Raw genomic sequence first — 19926 nt, 5'->3', positions numbered from 1 at the left:
GAGATTATTTTGGACTCCCTACTTAAGTCATAGCCCCTCTAGGATTATACGGCACACATCTGTATACCCTTTCACTTTCCTGACACATTACCCAAGACTCTTGGTCACGAGCAGTCTTGTTTCTGTCATTGAAAAATAATCACAGCTCTCTCTTTCTTGTTATTTTTTGTTTCTATCCTTTTCCCAAGGTTTTTTTCTATATGTTAGGAGGATCTAAACCCTACCTTAAGGACGAAGATATCTACTATATTTTTGCTCCTTAATGATCTTCGTCAGATTCTTGAGAAAGCAGAGTGATAATTAAATTTCCTGTCCAAACCAGGGTAGTATTTTTAAATTTAAATTTGGCACTATTAATACTGAGTTTGAATAAACAATTATCAATTGAGACTTTCCTGGGAAAACTAGAATGTATGATTCCCAAGGAGAAAATGGGAGAGGACAACAGGAGCAAAGGAAATTCTCAATTTCCCTGATAATTCTCCCTCCCATTTCATCTAATATCTCGCTAATCACATAACATAGCCAGACACAAAGGGACAAGTGCTGTATGACTCCAGTTATAGGAGGTCTCTAGGTGCCTCAAATTCGTAGAGACAGACAGTAGGATGGTTGTTGCCAAGGACTGGGGGTGGAAAATGGGGAGTTAGTGTCTAAAGGGGACAGAGTTTCAGATTCAGAAAATGGGAATGTTCTGGAAATGGATGGTGGTGATGGTTGCACAAAAATGTGAATGTACTTAATGCCACAGAACCGTACGCTTACAAATCGTTAAGATGGTAAATTTTATGTTATTTTACCACAATAATAATAAAATGATCTCCTGTCAGAAACGAGGAACATGTTACTCCACATGGTGGGTATGTTACTCAGCCCTCAGCAATCAAGCCCTATAGGGATCTGTCTCAGTTGCAGGAAGTCACCTTAAATAAGGTCATGCCTACTTCCTTGGGCAGACCATTCCTGATGACTCTTCAATGCAGGTGTAAACATTTAGCCCTTTGGCCCTAATTCCAGCTGACTCCAAGGGATTATCCTAGCTCCAGAGCTCCCTGGTGGTTTTTGGAGGCCTTTGAAAGGCTTCAACTTGGCTTGACTTTTTCCACTGTTCTTGCTTGCTACAAAGAGTTTGCCAAACTGTAAAGTCTGAGGGAACAGTCCCACTGGACTGCCCTCACTTCAGACCAGTTGGCTACATTTTCAGGGACTCCCTCACATTCAATATTTTGCTAGAATGATTCAAACTGTGGGGACTCCCACAGATTTGATAATGGACTGGATTGGCTCACAGAACTCAGGAAACCATTGGACTTATGATGACAGTTTTTTTATAGCAAAATGATACAAATTAGAATTATCTAAAGGAAGGTACACATAGGGCACATATGTACGGAGGGCCTCCATATGTAAAGCTTCTTGTCCTTTCCCCATGGAGTCCAGACACCAGACCTATTACCTCTTCCTGTCTACAATGTGTGACAATACTCAAAGAATATTGCCAACCAGGTATCTCACCTGAGCTTCAATGTCCAGAATTTTTATTGAGGCTTCATTATATAGACATGATTAGTTGAATTATTGTCCATATAGTTGAACTTGATTTCCAGACTCCCTCCCCAGAGGCTGGGCTGATATCAATTTGCCGAAAACTGCAATGCTTTAATCACATGATTGGAATTTTCTGCATGACCAGTTTCTATCCTGAGTCATTTCATTAGCATAAAATATCACGTATGATCCACAGGATGGGAGCCCACCATGAATAACCAATCACTCCTAACACTAGGGAAATTTCAAGGGTTTAAATGTTAGCTCCCTGGAACTGGGACAAAGGCCATTACTCTTTTTAGGTGAGGATGAATTACTTACTACACATCTACCTTTCCACAGGTGTGGAATTCAGGAGGTCTGCCTCTTACACATCCTCATGTTAATCACTGTCTCAGAGTTGGCTTCACAAAGAACTCAACTTGGGACAACTTGTTTACTAACAAAATTAATTTGAGAAGATTTTAAAGACAAATAACAAATAAACAAATAACTATTCCAAGATAATTATTTGAATAGTCAATGATGGTCTGTGAATCACAAACCCAATGCTGGTCTCCATCATGGGAAAATTCAAAGACAGGAGATGGACAATAAAAATTGAGGGGCATCAGGGAGATCCCCATAGAAAATCTTAATGAATCTGGAAACCCAAATTCAGAGATGTTTTATAGAAAGGGGGTCCAGGGTTTGAAATAATATCTGCATGTATATTATACTTCAAAAAAGTTTATTTAAAAATATTAACACCCTAGGGTGTAAATAAAGTATGATTTAAGACTAGTAATTAATTTGGCCTCTGTCATCCTCCTGAAAAATCTCCTCCTCAAGTTGCTAGAGACAGTTGTCCAGTCACAAGCACTCTCCACCCCAATTATGTCACTAGTTTGGTCACAGCCCCTAGATTCTTCTGTTCATTAGATTTTGAAGGCACTGAGTGTGGGGATAACCTCATGGTTTAACACTGAGGATATTCTGCCCTTCCAGGAAGAGAAGGTTTCTGAAGAACTGAGGAACATTCCAAGGCTTGTCCATTAGAATAAAGAGATGACACCAACTAGTTGAAGGTGCTTTAACTTCATCTTGGCAGACACACTACTTAATTCTCATTCTTTCCACTGTCAAAATCCACCGACATATAGCTGTTCAGATTTTCCAGTGAGAGACCTACTCCCTTCTAGGTTGCTCAGGTCCCCCCAATTTTGTCATTTTATTATTAGTTTTTAAAACTTCTTCTTTGAGGTCATATTGGCTTATAATATTGTGTAAATTTCAGGTATACATTATTGTAGTTCAGTTTCTGAATAGACTGTGTCATGTTCACCACCAATAGTCTAGTTTTACCCACCACCATACATATGTGCCTCTCTACCCCTTTTGCATTCCCCCAACCCCCTTCCCCTCTGGTAACCACAAATCTGTTTTTATCCATAAATTTGTCTTCCACATGTGAGTGAAATCATACAATATTAACCTTTCTCTGTCAAGCTTATTTCGCTTAGCATAATTCCCTCAAGGTCCATCCATATTTTTGCATATGGCACAACTTTGTCTTTTTTATGACTGAGTAGAATTCTGTTGTATATATACACCACATCTTCTTTATCTATTCATTCACTGATGGGCCCTTGTGTTGCTTCAATGTCTTGGCTATTGTGAATAATGTTGTGATGAACATGGGGATGCATAAATCTCTTTGAAGAGTGGATTTCATATTCTTTGGATAAATTTCCAGTAGCGGGATAGCTAGATGATATTTATATTTTTAAGTTTTTGATAAATCTCTATAGTCTTTTCCATAGTGATTACACCAGGTTGCCTTCCCATCAGCAGTGCATGAGGGTTCCATTTTCTCCACATCCTCTCCAACATTTGTTATTTCTTGCCTTATTAATTATAGCCATTCTGACAGGTGTAAGGTGATATCTCATTGTAGTTCTTTTTGTTTTATTTTGTTTTTGAGGAAGATTAGCCCTGAGCTAACATCTGCTGCCAATCCTCCTCCCTTTGCTGAGGAAGACTGGTGCTGAGCTAACATCCATGCCCGTTTTCCTCTACTTTATATGTGGGATGCCTGCCACAGCATGGCTTGCCAAGTGGTGCCATGTCTGCACCCGGGATTCTAACTGGTGAACTAACTGGCTGTGGAAGCGGAACGTGTGAACTTAATCACTGCGCCACCTGGCTGGCCCCTGATTGTAGTTTTTGATTTGCATTTCTCTAATAATTAGTGATGTTGAGCATCTTTTCATGAGTCTGCTGGCCACCTGTGTATATCTTCTTTGGAAAAATGTCTGGTCATATCCTCTGCCAATTTTTTTTAAAAGTAATTTCATTGAGATCATAATGGTTTATAACATTGTGTAATTTCGGATGTACATTATTGTTTATCAATTTCTGAATGGACTTCTTTTGTTTCTCTTGTCTGAGTAGACATGGTATTCGAAGAGACTAATAAAACCAATGTCAAAGAGTATAATGCCTATATTTTCCTCTAAGATTTTTATGGTTTCAGGTCTTACATTCAAGACTTTAATCTATTTTGAGTTGATTTTTGTGCTAACAGGCCAAGGGAAGAACCTCAATGGCGCCCACCAAGGTCTGTGTCAGTACGCCTGGACCAGGTCAGAATAATGGCCCCCACCAATGTCTCAGTCTCCGGAGAGTTCCCTCCTCTCACCAAGATGCCTCCAGAGCCCACCAGGTGAGTCTCGTTTCACCAAAGGACTGTCAGCCTTCTCTCTGGTGATTTTAGGTTGCTGCAGTGAGTGAGTTTGTGCGTGGGCCCTTTAAGACCCAGGTCTTTTAGACTTTTGGCCGATAGCTTTTCTGGGGGTATCCTCACTGCAGTTAATAGCTAGAAAAGCCAGACAGTAAGGCCCTCGTCTGGGTTGGGCTGAGTCTGCAGGGTGCTTATAGCTGTATCGGCCCCTGCTCCAGACCTCACTCCTCCAGGGAGGGCTGTGTACCTTAGGGTGGCTCCCGCCTGGCCAGCTGAGAAGCTCTGCAGCTCCCAAAGGTGGCTTTTTTTCTCTCCAGTGGGAATTTCTGCCTCGTCTGCCTTAGTCAGGACTGTCCCTTGTTGTGGGGGCTCTTTTTATCCAGTTTTCAGTTTTCTCTCCAGGGTAATTTTTCCAAAAATAGTTGTAACCTGGTTGTGTTCATGGGAGAAGACAAGTTCAGAATCTGCTTACACTGCCATCTTGACAAGATCTCTCTAGACCAAATTCTCCAAAACTTTGGAGCAATACCCAAAGGGGAGAATGAATCTAGGAGTGAGTGTCATTTTCACTGAATGAATTGGGAATGTGGATCATTCCCATGACATTGGAAATTTTAACATTGCATGCAGATATTGGAATATACAGGATAAAGAAAGGATAAGTGATAAGTGATGGTGTAAATCCCACAGGTTCGTTTCCTGGGTGCAGACCTGCACCACTCGTCTGTCAGTGGCCATGCAGTGGTGGCAGCTCACATACAAAAAGGGGAAGATTGGCAGCAGATGTTAGCACAGGGCAAATCTTCCTCAGCAAGAAAAAAGAGACAAGTGTTGGCAATGATGTGGAGAAACTGGAACGTTTGCATACTGTTGATGTAAATAGGAAATGTCTTAGCCACTAAGGAACACGGTTTGGAGGTTCCCCAGGAAATGAAAAACAGAACTGATCTCTCATCCAGCAATCCCACTTCTGGGTAATTGCCCAAAAGAATTGAAATCAAGAACTTAAAGAGATAGTAGCACTCCTATGTACATTGCAGCACTATTCACAATAGCCAACATATGGGAAAACCTAAATGTCCACCGAGAGATGGAATGGCTAAAGAAACTTTGATTATATACATATGTATGAAAAGACTATATATATAATGGAATACTATTCACCCTGAAAAAAAGAAAAAAAGTCTTGCCATTTGCAACAACATAGAGGAACCTTAAGGATGATATGCTAAGTGACATAAGCCAATCACAGAAAGACAAGCATTACATGATTCCACTTACATAATGTATATGCCAGGGGCTGGCAGTAGGGGGAAATAGAGAATTATTAATGAAAGAACATAAAGTTTCCATCAAGCAAGATGAATAAGCTCTAGAAATATGCTGTACAGCATTGTACCTATAGTCAACAATCATATGTGAACACTCCAAATTTAAGAGGGTAGATCTCATGTTAAGTGATATGTCTACAATGTAAAAAATTAGTTTTCCTTAGGGCATAAGTATTAACTGAGAGAATGGGAATATTGTCAGATTCTTGATATACAAGACCTAATTTTCCTTCAATTACTTGGTCATTTGAGTTCATTTGATGATGATAAACTCACACATTGATGTATGTTAATTTAAAATGTAAGTCTGAATTTTTTATTAAGATTACAAAACTTCGAAATCAGAAGGAAGAGTACACGTGAGATTCCTCCTGAGAAGTGGAAGGCCTCAGTTCCTACAAGGGACATTTACGTTTCCTCTGATTCTGTTCCATTAATCTCAACAAATCCTCAGAGATTGGGATAACATGGAACAATCTGGCTAATTGTGAGCTCTGTGCGTTGAGCTCTCCAGCCCACACAGCTCTAAATAATCAGCCTGTGTCCTGCAACCTTTCAGGTTGCTGGTCCAAGTATAGTTGGAACTGTGTGTGTGTCTTCTCTTCCCAGAGTTATTGTATGCATCCAGGGGTCTATGCCTGACTCTGTCTTCCTGCCGGCCCTGAGAATAGGGCCTGAGCCTTCACCACTCATAAGGCATGGGAAGAGCGACAGATCATCATTCCTTTGTCATGACCATGGATAGAAGCAGCACAGTCCAGTGAGTGCCCTTGGAGCTATTGGATACAGGATAGACTGTAAGAGCATTGTTTCTTTAATATTAGGATGAGTACGACAGTAGTAGATCAGAGGGCACCAATATGAAGTTTCAGCTCGGAGGCCTGTGAAGGTAATGTTCTTGGTTCTGGTGGGAATCTGAGAACGCTCATTCAGAGTTTGCTTTCCTCCCACACTGGTTCCAGCTCCCACAGGCATCTCTCCTACTGGAGCAGGAAGTGAGCCCCTCTAATCTGTCCCCTAAGCTCTCAAAAACTATTCATGAAGGTGATGATGAAGATGAGTGGGGGATGATGCAAGATGAACTTGTACATGATATTGTGAACCTTTATTAAAGATTCTCAAGTGCTATGCTCTGAACTAAGTGCTCCATATGGCTTGTTTCATTTCATGTGCATAGTCACCCCTAAGATATATGTGCACATGTTATTGTTCCTCTGCAGATGAGGAAAGGATTCTAGACCTTTAATGTAACTCGATCTGGGATAGAATGGGATGAAGCCCGGTTTCAATCAAACTGTCTGACTCTAGACCCAGGGACCCTGGCCAGAATTCTCCCTCTACAAACCCTACCAGCCATACCCTTTCTTTGGTAGTTTCATGCAGACACCCTCTGCTCACTGTGCTCTTCTCCTTGGAGGTTACTGGTAGACCACAGTGCAGAGCAGTGGCTGGCACTTGCTGGGTGAACTGTAGGAAGGATGGCTAATCACAGGCAGGGATCACAGAAAGAGCTGGATCCTGACAATTTAGAGCAGATCTCTCTCTTAACTCTGCTCATGGATTTTGACTCAGCTGTCCACTTCCTCCTCCATTCTTGTAATTTAACCCTTCTCTATTTCAAAGGGAGATGTAGTATCAAGTCTTTCAGATCCATCCATACTCAGGAAACAGGAGCTATTGAAAGATGTATAATAGGTGTGTCATTGATTAAGACCTCTGGATCTCTGCCTTAAATGTTCTGAATTTTAACAGAGTGAAGACATTAACTGCATGTGCTACAGAGATCCATAATGTAATTTTAAGTCCTATCTGCTCTACTTTTTATCTAGTGACCTGGAGCAAGCTCTTAATATGTCTGAGCCTTAACATTGTCATCAGAGTTGATTCCTGGTTGATAGCACTCCATTGAGAAAGGACAAAGTAGACAATGCACTGTCTATGCAATTAAAATGTGATAGATACACATAGGCAAAAAATTTATGCATTATTATTAATATTGATAACACTAATCTTCATTCATGCCATTTGACCAAAATATTTGATGATCTGATGGTTTGGTTTTCAAAGGCTATCCAACAGACCTCTGTATTTTTCTCCCTATACAAATAGATATTGAGTGCTTGGAAGGAAATGACTGAGTCAAATTCACCTCTGATTCCCTGGATCTTACACCGTCTTTGGCACAGAGTAGGCAACAATAACAGAAAACCCTAAAATATGTTAGATATTGAGTAGACTCTTTTTTGGTTCAAGAAACAGAGCATAGACACTATAGCTCGTACAACTGAAGCCTTCTTGCCTATGCCTTCATCTGTTTAATGAATGTCTCAAAGGTCAAAAGACAAGATAAAATAGCAACTGCTTGTGTGTGTCTCATAGACATTCAGTAAGATTTATTATTTTCCATAGCATCTACAATATTCAATTATTCAAAAACTGTCATAGTGATTTTCATAAGTGTGAAAAAGAAGAGGGAGAATGAGAATAGGAAGGTACATTTTGTTGTGTGGGCTGAGAAACATTTTAGGATTTCTAGTGTCCTGAGACAAGAGAGCCTTCAGAGTCTCTGCTGTATAATCAAATAAAAGGTTATTAAAACTTTCTTAAGGTTGCATTTCATCAATAAACCCACTGTTCCTATGATGCCCCAATTCCTGCTACAAAACGATAATCAACTATTCCTTAAGTTCCCCGTCCCTTGGATTCCACACATCTCTGGAGTTGGCTGTTGTTCTCTTCATTTCCACATCAGGAACATGAGCACAGAGAAGTTGAAGGATTTACACACACTTCTGTGAGAGTAATGAACCAGTGGTTTTTAGGGGTACTTGTGGGACTAATATGGAAAATCCTATGGATTATAGGATTTTTCTATTAATAGTAATGTACTTTACAGCCCATTCTGAAAATCTGAAATGTGGAAATATTATTCCCCATCTAAGATGTGAATTTTCACGTGGAGCTATCATGGAATGACTATCATGGAATGGCTATCATGGAAGTTTCAAGTTAGATACTTGATAATATACCTGATTCTATGCTTTAATAATAGCATCTGGTTGACAGCAATTGATTTTTCTATCGGGAAAACAAATATAGGCAATAAATAGTAAAATTTAACTGGCATTGATTTTTACAACAAAACAACTGTCCTTCATGCAATTATCATATAGGAATTCTCTCTCACTTGTATGCAATGGATGAGGCAAAGGAATTTTCATAGGATTGTTGAAATAAGGAACTGATAAATAAAATGAAGTTCGTTCCTTAGTAAAACCATGTATCAGTTAAAGTATTATATCTAGTGTTAAACACAATGTTGTAGTAAATAAGAATGTTTAGATGCAATATGTATAGTAATACCCTATTTAGATAAATTTTCAAGAAAACCCTTAAAAAATATATAAATAAATACTAACATCGTGGGAACAATGACAGGAAAATATACCCACGAAATTAATGACAGTTGTTGTTTTGGGAGACAAGTGTTCAGGGCAATGCAATCATGCAGGGATTTAAAGAAAACTCAATTTTATGTGTAACATTTCAAATCTCTATGGAATATGAGTTTGAAGAAGATATTTTTAAATGTTCATATTTTTAATATAGATATTGGGTATAAATTATAGCAATAATGGGTAATAGTAAGTGAACATTTTCTAAGTGCCTGGGAATACTCTAAGGCATTGCTCTTGACGCTGGCTGTATGTTGAGACCACTAGGAACAGTATGTAGAGAGATTATTATTTAATTGGTTCTAGTCTGTTGCCAGGGCATTGGCACATTTTACAGCATTCACAGGTAAATAGAACGACAAACTAGGATTGAGAACCATGGGTCTGAGCACTTTATGTTTAATTTGATTTAATTTGTTAAAACACCCTATAAAATAAGTTCAATTATTATCTTCATTTTACTGAAGTGAAAACTTTCCAGGTGTTTGATATATCCAGCTCTGTCCTTTTCTCTTTTGTGTTTTCCCCAAATTAACTCATAGTGTGAAAATGAACATCAGAACTGGCTTTAGGGAGTCTATTTAAGGAGAACTGTATTTAAGGACAATTGATTTAAAGGAAAATTGATTTATGGAAAATCCTCCCTGTGTTGGTACAGGATGAAATGAATTAGGCATAAGAAGCCTGGATTTCAGACCTGATTTTGGGAACTCCCATGGTCCTAAATTCTTCAAATGTAAATAAAAGAGATGGATTTGAGGAGGACACAGCATTTCCAAATGTTTAGGACAAAAAAAAAAAATACATGTAAGCACTTTTACCAAGCTGCTACAAAATGGAGACCAGAAAAAGAAAGAGCAGCGTCCAACATCAGATGTTTCCCCGGGGTTATGTAGGGTTGCTATACAATCCTCATAAGATGAGAAATTGGAAGAAACTGTTTTTTTTTTTTTTAAAGTTAATTATTGTTGAATGATTGAGAAGTGCACTGAACACTAATGCCATCTATGGGGCCAATGCTGCTGTATGATTTTGTTCATTTACCAAAATATATTTATCAAAATTTCAAGTCTACCAGCCAAGGGTAGGAGTTATAATTGAAAAGATTTTTCCGCAGTTTTATTGAGATATAGTTGACATACAACACACTATAAGTAAGATGTGCATCATAATAACTTGACTTACATCTATTGTGAAATGATTACCACAGTATATTTAGCAAACATCCATCATCTCATATAGAGACAAAAAAGGAAAATGAGTTTTTTTCCTTATGATGAGAACTTTTAGGATTTACTCTCTTAACAACCTTCAAATATACCATAAAGCAGTGTTAACTTTAGTCATCATATTGTACATTACATCCCAAGTACTTTTTCACCCTGCAACTGGAAGTTTGAACCTTTTGACCACCTTCATCCAATTCCTCCACTACCTAACCCCTGCCTCTGGTGGCCACAAATCTGATCTCTTTTTCTATAAGTTTGTTTGTTTTTAAATTCCACATCTAAGTGAGATCATACAATGTTTGTCTTTCTCTGTCTCACTTATTTCACCTAGCACAATGCCTTCAAGGTCCATCCGTGTTGTCACAAATGACAGGATTTCATCCTTTTTTATGGCTGAAAAATATTCCATTATGTATATCACATTTTCTTCCTCTATACATTTATCAATGGACATTTAGGTGGTTTCCACATTTGAATATTATAAATAAAAATACTATGACCATGGAGGTGCAGATATCTCTTCAACATAGTGATTTTGTTTCCTTTGGATATACTCCCACAAGTGGAATTGCTGGATCTTAAGGTATTTCTATTTTGAATTTTTTGAGGAACCTCCATACTGTTTTGCATAGTGGATGTACCAATTTGTAATCCCACCAACAGTCCACAAGAGTTCTCTTCAAAAGACCTTTTTTTTTTTTTTAAGATTATGATAGATTACAACCTTGTGAGATTTCAGTTGTACATTATTGTTAGTAATGTTGTGGGTACACCACTTCACGCTTTGTGCCCTCCCCCCACCCCCCCTTTTCCCTGGTAACCACCGATCGGTTCTCCTTGTCTATATGTTAACTTCCACCTATAAGTGGAGTCATATAGAGTTCGTCTTTCTCTGTCTGGCTTATTTCGCTTAACATAATACCCTCAAGGTCCATCCATGTTGATGCTAATGGAACAATTTGGTCCTTTTTATGGCTGAGTAGTATTCCATTGTGTATATATACCATATCTTCTTTATCCAGTCATCAGTTTCTGGGCATTTAGGTTGGTTCCACGTCTTGGCTATTGTAAATAATGCTGCGATGAACATAGGGGTGCATGGGACTCTTGGGATTGCTGATTTCAGGTTCTTAGGATAGATACCCAGTAGTGGGATGGCTGGGTCATAGGGTATTTCTCTTTTTAACTTTTTGAGAAATCTCCATACTGTTTTCCATAGTGGCTGCACCAGTTTGCATTCCCACCAACAGTGTATGAGGGTTCCTTTTTCTCCACAACCTCTCCAACATTTGTCACTCTTGGTTTTGGATGTTTTTGCCAATCTAACGGGTGTAAGGTGATATCTTAGTGTAGTTTTGATTTGCATTTCCCTGATGATTAGTGATGATGAACATCTTTTCATGTGTCTATTGGCCATACATATATCTTCTTTGGAGAAATGTCTGTTCATGTCCTCTGCCCATTTTTTTGATCGGGTTGTTTGTTTTTTTGTTGTTAAGCTATGTGAGTTCTTTCTATATTATGGAGATTAATCCTTTGTCAGATAAGTAGCTTGTGAATATTTTTTCCCAATTAGTGGGCTGGTTTTTTTGTTTCAATCCTGTTTTCCCTTGCCTTGAAGAAACTCTTTAGTCTGATGAAGTCCCATTTGTTTATTCTTTCTATTGTTTCCCTCATCTGAGGAGTTATAGTGTCCGAAAAGATTCTTTTGAAACTGATGTCAAAGAGTGTACTGCCTATGTTCTCTTCTAGAAGACTTATTGTTTCAGGCCTAATCTTTAGGTCTTTGATCCATTATGAGTTTATTTTTGTGAATGGTGAAAAAGAATGGTCAATTTTCATTCTTTTACATGTGGCTTTCCAGTTTTCCCAGCACCATTTGTTGAAGAGACTTTCTTTTCTCCATTGTAGGCCCTCAGCTCCTTTGTCAAAGATTAGCTGTCCATAGATGTGTGGTTTTATCTCTGGGCTTTCAATTCTGTTCCATTGATCTGTGCACCTGTTTTTGTACCAGCACCATGCTGTTTTGATCACTGTAGCTTTGTAGTATGTTTTGAAATCAGGGATTGTGATGCCTCCAGCTTTGTTTTTCTTACTCAGGATTGCTTTAGCAATTCGCGGTCTTTTGCTGCCCCACATGAATTTTAGGATTCTTTGTTCGATTTCTGTAAAGAATGTCCTTGGGATTCTGATTGGGATAGTGCTGAATCTGTAGATTGCTTTAGGTAGTATGGACATTTTAACTATGTTTATTCTTCCAATCCATGTGCATGGAATGTCTTTCCATCTCTTTATGTCGTTGTCAATTTCTTTCAAGAAAGTCTTGCAGTTTTCATTGTATAAATCTTTCCCTTCCTTGGTTAAATTTATGCCAAGGTATTTTATTCTTTTCGTTGTGATTGTGAATGGGATTGAGTTCTTGAGTTCTTTTTCTGTTGGTTCATTGTTAGTGTATAGAAATGCTACTGATTTATGTATGTTGATTTTATACCCCGCAACTATGCTATAGCTGTTGATTGTTTCTAATAGTTTTCCTATGGATTCTTGGCGGTTTTCTATATATAAGATCATGTCGTCTGCAAACAGCGAGAGTTTTACTTCTTCATTGCCTATTTGGATTCCTTTTCTTTCTTTTTCCTGCAAAATTGCTTTGGCCAACACCTCCAGTACTATGTTGAATAGGAGTGGTGGAAGTGGGCACTCTTGTCTTGTTCCTGTCCTCAGAGGGATGGCTTTCAGTTTTTGTCCGTTGAGTATGATGTTGGCTGTGGGTTTGTCATATATGGCCTTTATTATTTTGAGCTACTTTCCTTCTATACCCATTTTATTGAGGGTTTTTTTTAATCATAAATGGATGTTGGTTCTTGTCGAATGCTTTCTCTGCATCTATTGAGATGATCACGTGGTTTTTGTTTCTCATTTTGTTAATGTAGTGTATCATGTTGATTGACTTGTGGATGTTGAACCATCCCTGTGTCCCTGGTATAAATCCCACTTGATCATGGTATATAATCTTTTTGATGTATTGCTGTATTCGGTTTGCCAGAATTTTGTTGAGGTTTTTTGCATCTATCTTCATCAGTGATATCGGCCTGTAGTTCTCCTTCTTTGTGTTGTCCTTGTCAGGTTTGGGGATCAGAGTGATGTTGGCTTCATAGAATGTGTTAGGGAGTACTCCATCTTCCTCAATTTTCTGGAATGGTTTGAGAAGGATAGGTATTAAATCTTCTTTGAATGTTTGGTAGAATTCTCCAGAGAAGCCGTCTGGTCCTGGACTCTTATTTTTGGGGAGGTTTTTGATTACTGTTTCTATTTCTTTACTTGTGATTGGCCTATTCAGATTCTCTGTTTCTTCCTGATTCAGTTTGGGTGGTTGTAAGAGTCCAGGAATTTGTCCATTTCTTCTAGGTTGTTCAATTTGTTGGCATATAGTTTTTCATAGTATTCTCTTATGATCCCTTGTATTTCTTGGTATCTGTTGTGATTTCTCCTCTCTCATTCCTAATTTTATTTATTTGAGATTTCTCTCTTCTTTTCTTGGTGAGTCTGGCTAAGGGTTTGTCGATTTTGTTAATTTTTTCAAAGAACCAACTCTTTGTTTCATTGATCCTTTCTACTGTCTTTTTTGTTTCAATACCGTTTATTTCTGCTCTTATTTTTATTATTTCCCTCATTCTACTGATCTGGGCTTTGTTTCTTCTTCTTTTTCTTGTTCTGTTAGGTGTCGTTTGAGGTTGCTTATGTGAGCTTTTTCTTGTTTAGTGAGGTGAGCCTGTATTGCAAAGAATTTCCCTCTTAGGACTGCTTTTGCTGCATCCCAAATGATTTGGTATGTCGTGTTCTCATTTTCATTTGTCTCCAGATAATATTTGATTTCTTCTTTAATTTCTTCAATAATCAATTGTTTGTTCAGTAGCGTGTTGTTTAGTCTCCACATTTTTGCACCTTTCTCTGCTTTATTCTTGTAGTTGATTTCTAGTTTAATAGCATTATGATCAGAAAAGATGCTTGATATTATTTCAACTCTCTTGTATTTATTAATGCTTGCTTTGTTTCCCAAAATATGGTCTATTCTTGAGAATGTTCCATGCACACTTGAGAAGAATGTGTAGCCTGCTCTTTTTGGATGAAGTGTTCTATATATATCTACTAAGTCCATCTGGTCTAATTTTTCATTTAATTCTATAATTTACTTGTTGATTTTCTGTCTGGATGTTCTATCCATTGGTGTTAATGGGGTGTTGAGGTCCCCTACTATTAGTGTATTGTTGTTGATGTCTTCTTTTAGTTCTGTTAAGAGTTGCTTTACAAATTTTGGTTTTCCTGTGTTCGGTGCGTATATATTTATAAGAGTTATGTCTTCTTGGTGGAGAGTCTCTTTTATCATTATATACTGTCCCTCTTTGTCTTTCTTTATCTGTTTTGCTTTGAAGTCTACCTTGTCTGATATTAGTCTAGCAACACCTGCTTTCTTTTGTTCATTATTAGCTTGGAGTACTGTCTTCCATCCCTTCACTCTGAGTCTGTGTTTGTCTTTGGGGCTGAGGTGTGTTTCCTGGAGGCAGCATGTTGTTGGGTCTTGTTCTTTGATTCATCCTGCCACTCTGTGTCTTTTGATTGGAGAGTTCAATCCATTTACATTTAGAGTGATTATTGAAATGTGGGGGCCTACCGCTGCCATTTTATGTCTTGTTTTCCAGTTCTCTTCAATTTCCTTTGTTTCTCGTCCCACGGTTTAATCTGTTCTGATGGAGAGCTGCTATCTCTGTTGTTGTCCTTCTACTTTTCTCCTTTGCTCTTGGTTTTGTAGCCTCTTTCCTTTTTTTGATTTTTCAGGAATGAGGGTTTTCCTGAGCATTTCTTGAAGAGGAGGTTTTGTGGCAATGAACTCCCTTAATTTTTGTTTATCTGGGAAAGTTTATTTCTCCACCGTATTTGAAGGATATTTTCACTGGGTAGAGAATTCTCAGCTGCAGGTTTTTGTCCTTCAGATTTTTGAATATATCATTCCACTCTCTTCTAGCCTGTAAAGTTTCTGCTGAGAAATCTGCTGATAGCCTGATGGGGGTTCCTTTGTAGGTTAATTTCTTCTGCCTGGCTGCCCTTAGTATTTTCTCCTTGTCGTTGACTTTTGCTAGCTTCACTACTATATGCCTTGGTGTTGGTCTACTTGCATTGATAAAGTTTGGAGATCTATTGTCTTCTGTCACATGACGTTCCATCTTTCTCCCCAGGTTTGGGAAGTTCTCAGCCATTATTTCTTTGAATAGGCTTTCTGCCCCCTTCTTCCTCTCTTATTCCTCTGGTATACCTATAATCCTTAGGTTGCATCTCCTAATTGTGTCAGATAATTCTTGGAGAGTTTCTTCATTTCCTTTTAGTCTTAGTTCTCTCTCCTCCTCTGCCTGCAGCATTTCTATATTTCTATCTTCCAAATTGCTAATTCTTTCCTCCATATTATCGGCCCTACTGTTCAGTGCATCTAGATTTTTCTTAATCTCCTCTATTGTGTTCTTCATTTCCCGTATTTCTGTTTGGTTCTTCTTTGTAGTATCGAACTCTTTTGTGACAAAGCTCCTGAACTCATTGAGTTGTCTATCTGAATTCTCTTTTAACTCATTGAGTTTTTTAATGATGGCTGTTTTGAAGTCATCATCATTTAGGTTATATATTTCATTGTCTTTGGGATTGTTTTCTGTGTGTTTGTCATTTTCCTTCTTTTCTGGAGATTTAATATATTTTTTCATATTGCTTGATGCTGTAGATTTGTGCCTCCGCATAGAGACAGAGTTTAGTTACTGCTTCCACTTGTTTCTACTGGTGTGGTGGAGGAACAGCTGTTTATACTGCACCAACCAGGGACCCTATCACCTGTTGCTAACTGGGCCTGGGCCTCCTCGCAGTCACAGTGATCCTGTGGGTTCCCTCTTCAGCTGTGGGGGCCATCACAAGGGGGCTTCAGGCTGCTGGTGCCTACTGTTGCAGACCACCTAGACGAGCTCCCTCCTTAGGGTCTGCAGTGGTGTTATGGGCTTTCCCAGTGGCCAGGGGAAGGATCACTTATATTTGCAGCTCTGTCACTGTCGGCACCCACAAAATCTCACTTGTCCACTATGGGTCACAGCAGAGCTATGGGCATCTTCTGCAGTCTGTGGTTAGCTCACCTAGCTATGCTACTTTTGTCCCAGGTCTTCCAGCCTTGTGGTTGCCAGGTGGGTGCTCTCTACTAGTGCTGTGCAGAGGCTATCGCTGAGGCTGCTGTGAGACTGTAGAGTTTCCCCCTGGGCCACAGAGCCAGGTCGCTGGAACTCCCACCCAGCCCCAGTCCTCTCCTCTAGGATCTCAGGGAGCCCTTTGCCCTATCAGGGGGATAGCCGGAGACCTTGAGTTCAGTGGCAGCTGGCCAGCTGCTGCCCTGCCTGGGATTCTCCTCTTCAGGATCCTCCTGGCATTGTGGATGCTGGCCGGGGCCTCTCTGCTAATGGCAGGCAGGGACTTTGCCTGCTGCCCAGACAGAAATCTGGAGTTTCCCACCCGGGCCGTGGAGTTGGCCACTGGAGTTCCACCCAGCCCCAGTCCTCTCCCAGGAGATCTACAGTAGTCCCAAGCCCCTCCCGGGCGAAAGCCCGGGCAGTGGAACCAGTGGTGGCAGCTGGTGGGCCACCACGCCATTTGGGATTCCCTCCGGGAGCCTCCCCAGCGTTGTGGATGCTGGGCGGGGCCTCTCCGCTAATGGCAGGTAGAGACTTTGCCTGTTGCCCGGACGGAACTCCAGAGTTTCCTTCCCAGGCCGCAGAGCTGGCTGCTGGAGCTCCACCGAGCCCCAGTCCTCTCCCAGGAGATTTCCGGTAGTCCCGAGCCCCTCCCAGGCGAAAGCCTGGTCAGTGGAGCTGGCGGCGGCATCTGGTGGGCCGCTGCACCATTTAGGATTCTCTCTGGGAGCCTCCCGGTGTTCTGGATGCTAGGCGGGGCCTCTCCGCTAATGGCAGGTAGGGGTTTTCCCTGCCGCCTCCAGTGTGTAACTCTGGAGCTTCCCTCTGGGCTTAGGTGTAATTGCAGTGGGTTTAGGTAGGGCTCTGGTCACCTGTTCCCACCGTTGCTCCTCTGGTGTGTGCTCCCTCCTGCCCTTGGTGTGTGGCAATGTTTTGGGGGCATCCGCTGGAAGAAAGCCGCTTGCAGGTACTATGCTGTTCGGGGGTCGGGGTTGGAGAGTTTTCACCTATCTCCACCTCCTCCCGGAGGGAAGTACATCCGCCTTCTGATGTATAGCAGCGTGGGTCTCTCAGGTGTCCTGAGATGCTATATGGATATCCTTTGTTAAGTGATGAATGTCCAATTAGTTGTAGATTCGAAGGGGGAGAGACAAAGAAGACTACTCACACCGCCATCTTGGATCTTCTCCTCTTCAAAAGACTTTTAAAGACAACCCACATTTTGCAAGCACGTATTTGCATGAAGGAGAGATATCAGAAAACCAAAGAATGATGAAAACCCAGAAGATAACTGGCACATTAAAGAAAGACTCTCTGATTATGCATGTTTGACTTTAATTTAGAATCCAGATATTGCAGTTCTAGAAATTATAAGGTTTATTAATATTCCAAAAAAGAGAATTTCTTGCATTCTATCTGAAAATAAATAAGCTTACTTCTAAGTGTCCTTTAATTAGCATGATTTTTTTTTCTTAGAGGAGAAGAATACTTCTTGTTCAATATATTCCTATTAAAAAGTGGGTTATATTTTATGGTTTTCATGCAATTGCTATCTCTAAATGTCCTTGTTCCTATAACATTCTTCAGGTGAGTGTCTCTAAAGTAAAGTGTGTATAGATAGAGATGAATGACACAGAAACCAGTGAGGAAACAGTTCTAAGAAAATTGGATTTGAGGTACTGAGAAATACTGTGAAGGTCCTGGGGTATGTGACCACACGAGTGAATTGCTTGAATCCAAAATATAAACATAGTGCTGGGTGTCCATTTACTTGTTTCCCTTTTTCCAAATCTCTCTTATTTTTCAAAGGTGTCCAAGCTACATAGAATCACAAAACTTTACATGTGTCTCAGAATTCTTCCTCATGGGACTCTCAGATGATACAGAACTGCAGCCTTTGCTCTTTGGGCTGTTCCTGTCCATGTACCTGGTCACCATGTTGGGGAACCTGCTCATCATCCTGGTGGTCAGCTCTGACTGCCACCTCCACACTCCCATGTACTTCTTCCTCTCCAACCTGTCCTTGGCTGACATTGGTTTCACCACCACCACAATCCCCAAGATGATGGTAGACATCCAAACTCACAGCAAAGTCATCTCCTATGTGGGCTGCGTGACTCAGATGTCTATTGTTACTCTTTTTGGATGTTTGGACAGTCTACTCCTGACTGTGATGGCCTATGACTGGTTTGTGGCCATCTGTCATCCCCTGCACTACTCAGTCATCATGAACACACGTCTCTGTGGCCTGCTGGTTTTAGTGTCTTTTTTCATCAGTCTTTTGTACTGCCAGCTGCACAGTTTGATGGTGTCACAACTTACCTTCCCAATGCGTGTGGAAATCCCTCATTTCTTCTGTGACCCTTCTCAGCTATTCAACCTTGCCTGTTCTGACACCTCCAGTAATAATGTATTAATCTATTTTATGGGTGCTATCCTTGGTGGTGGCCCACTCATAGGGATCCTTTCCTCTTATATTCGAATTGTTTCCACCACTCTGAGAGTCTCACCAACAGGTGTGAAGTACAAAGCCTTCTCTACCTGTGGATCTCACCTGTCAGTGGTTTGCTTATTTTATGGAACAGCCCTTGGGGTGTACCTCAGTTCTGCTGTTTCACATTCTCCCAGGAAGGGTGCTGTGGCCTCAGTCATGTACACTGTGGTCACCCCCATGCTGAACCCCTTCATCTATAGCCTAAGGAATGGAGACATGAAGAGGGCCATGCAGAAGTTCCTCAGAAGAATAGCCTAATCGCAATACCTGTGCCATCTTTTGCACTTGTATGGTTTGGAAAAGCATGTAAAACCAAACACCTGGAGTTCAAAATCCTGGCCATTTGCTGTCATAAGTTTTGTATCTATCATGCCTTTCAACGCTCTCAATCTTTCGTATCTGAAGATTGCTTCATTTCCTACATCTGTAGTGGGACTGAGGGAGTATTGCGAGATCCCATCTTCGTTATAATCAGTGCGTGATTGAATCACATTATAGTTCTAGAGCATTCTGTGTTTCCCATCCTTCTCCCAGGCATCCTGGAGAAATAAATGTACAATGCTTTGCTTTTAAATAATTACAATCCTCAACTCTTTAAAAAATTCATGTCTGTTGTCCATGCAACTTTTGTATCTTTCAGACCTGTTTATGCATGCTATGTGTGATGATGCATGTAACTGGTCTTCAAATTTGGCTTCATATAGGGGTCACTGGGAGGTCTTTAAAAGTATTGATGACTGCTTCTCACCACAGATTATAATTGAATTAGACTGAGGTGTAGCCTTAGCATGAGGATTTGAAAATCACGCCAGTTTGTTCTCATTTATAACCAAGGTTATGAACTACTGATATAACCATATGTTTTGTTCAGAAAGGACTAGTATGTATGGATCTTCTACTACTCATGAGCAGTTAATGAAGTTCTTAAAGTCCTG

At 40.1% G+C, this 19926-nt stretch overlaps 1 protein-coding gene across 1 annotated transcript; it reads left to right on the top strand.

Annotated features, from left to right (window-relative positions):
• Positions 1-4132: 4132 nt before the first annotated feature.
• LOC106827789 (olfactory receptor 7E178-like) lies at positions 4133-19249 on the top strand. Its single transcript, XM_014835853.3, has 3 exons — positions 4133-4147; positions 16724-17133; positions 18307-19249. Exons 1-3 carry the CDS (start codon positions 4133-4135, stop codon positions 19247-19249), a joined length of 1368 nt encoding a protein of 455 aa, XP_014691339.2.
• Positions 19250-19926: the final 677 nt, after the last annotated feature.

This window comes from Equus asinus, chromosome 20, assembly GCF_041296235.1.
Source record: "Equus asinus isolate D_3611 breed Donkey chromosome 20, EquAss-T2T_v2, whole genome shotgun sequence".
In the NCBI taxonomy this organism is placed as follows: domain Eukaryota; kingdom Metazoa; phylum Chordata; class Mammalia; order Perissodactyla; family Equidae; genus Equus; species Equus asinus.
The sequence above is the reverse complement of the archived record's forward strand: the minus strand, read 5'-3'. Positions and strand labels throughout refer to the sequence as shown.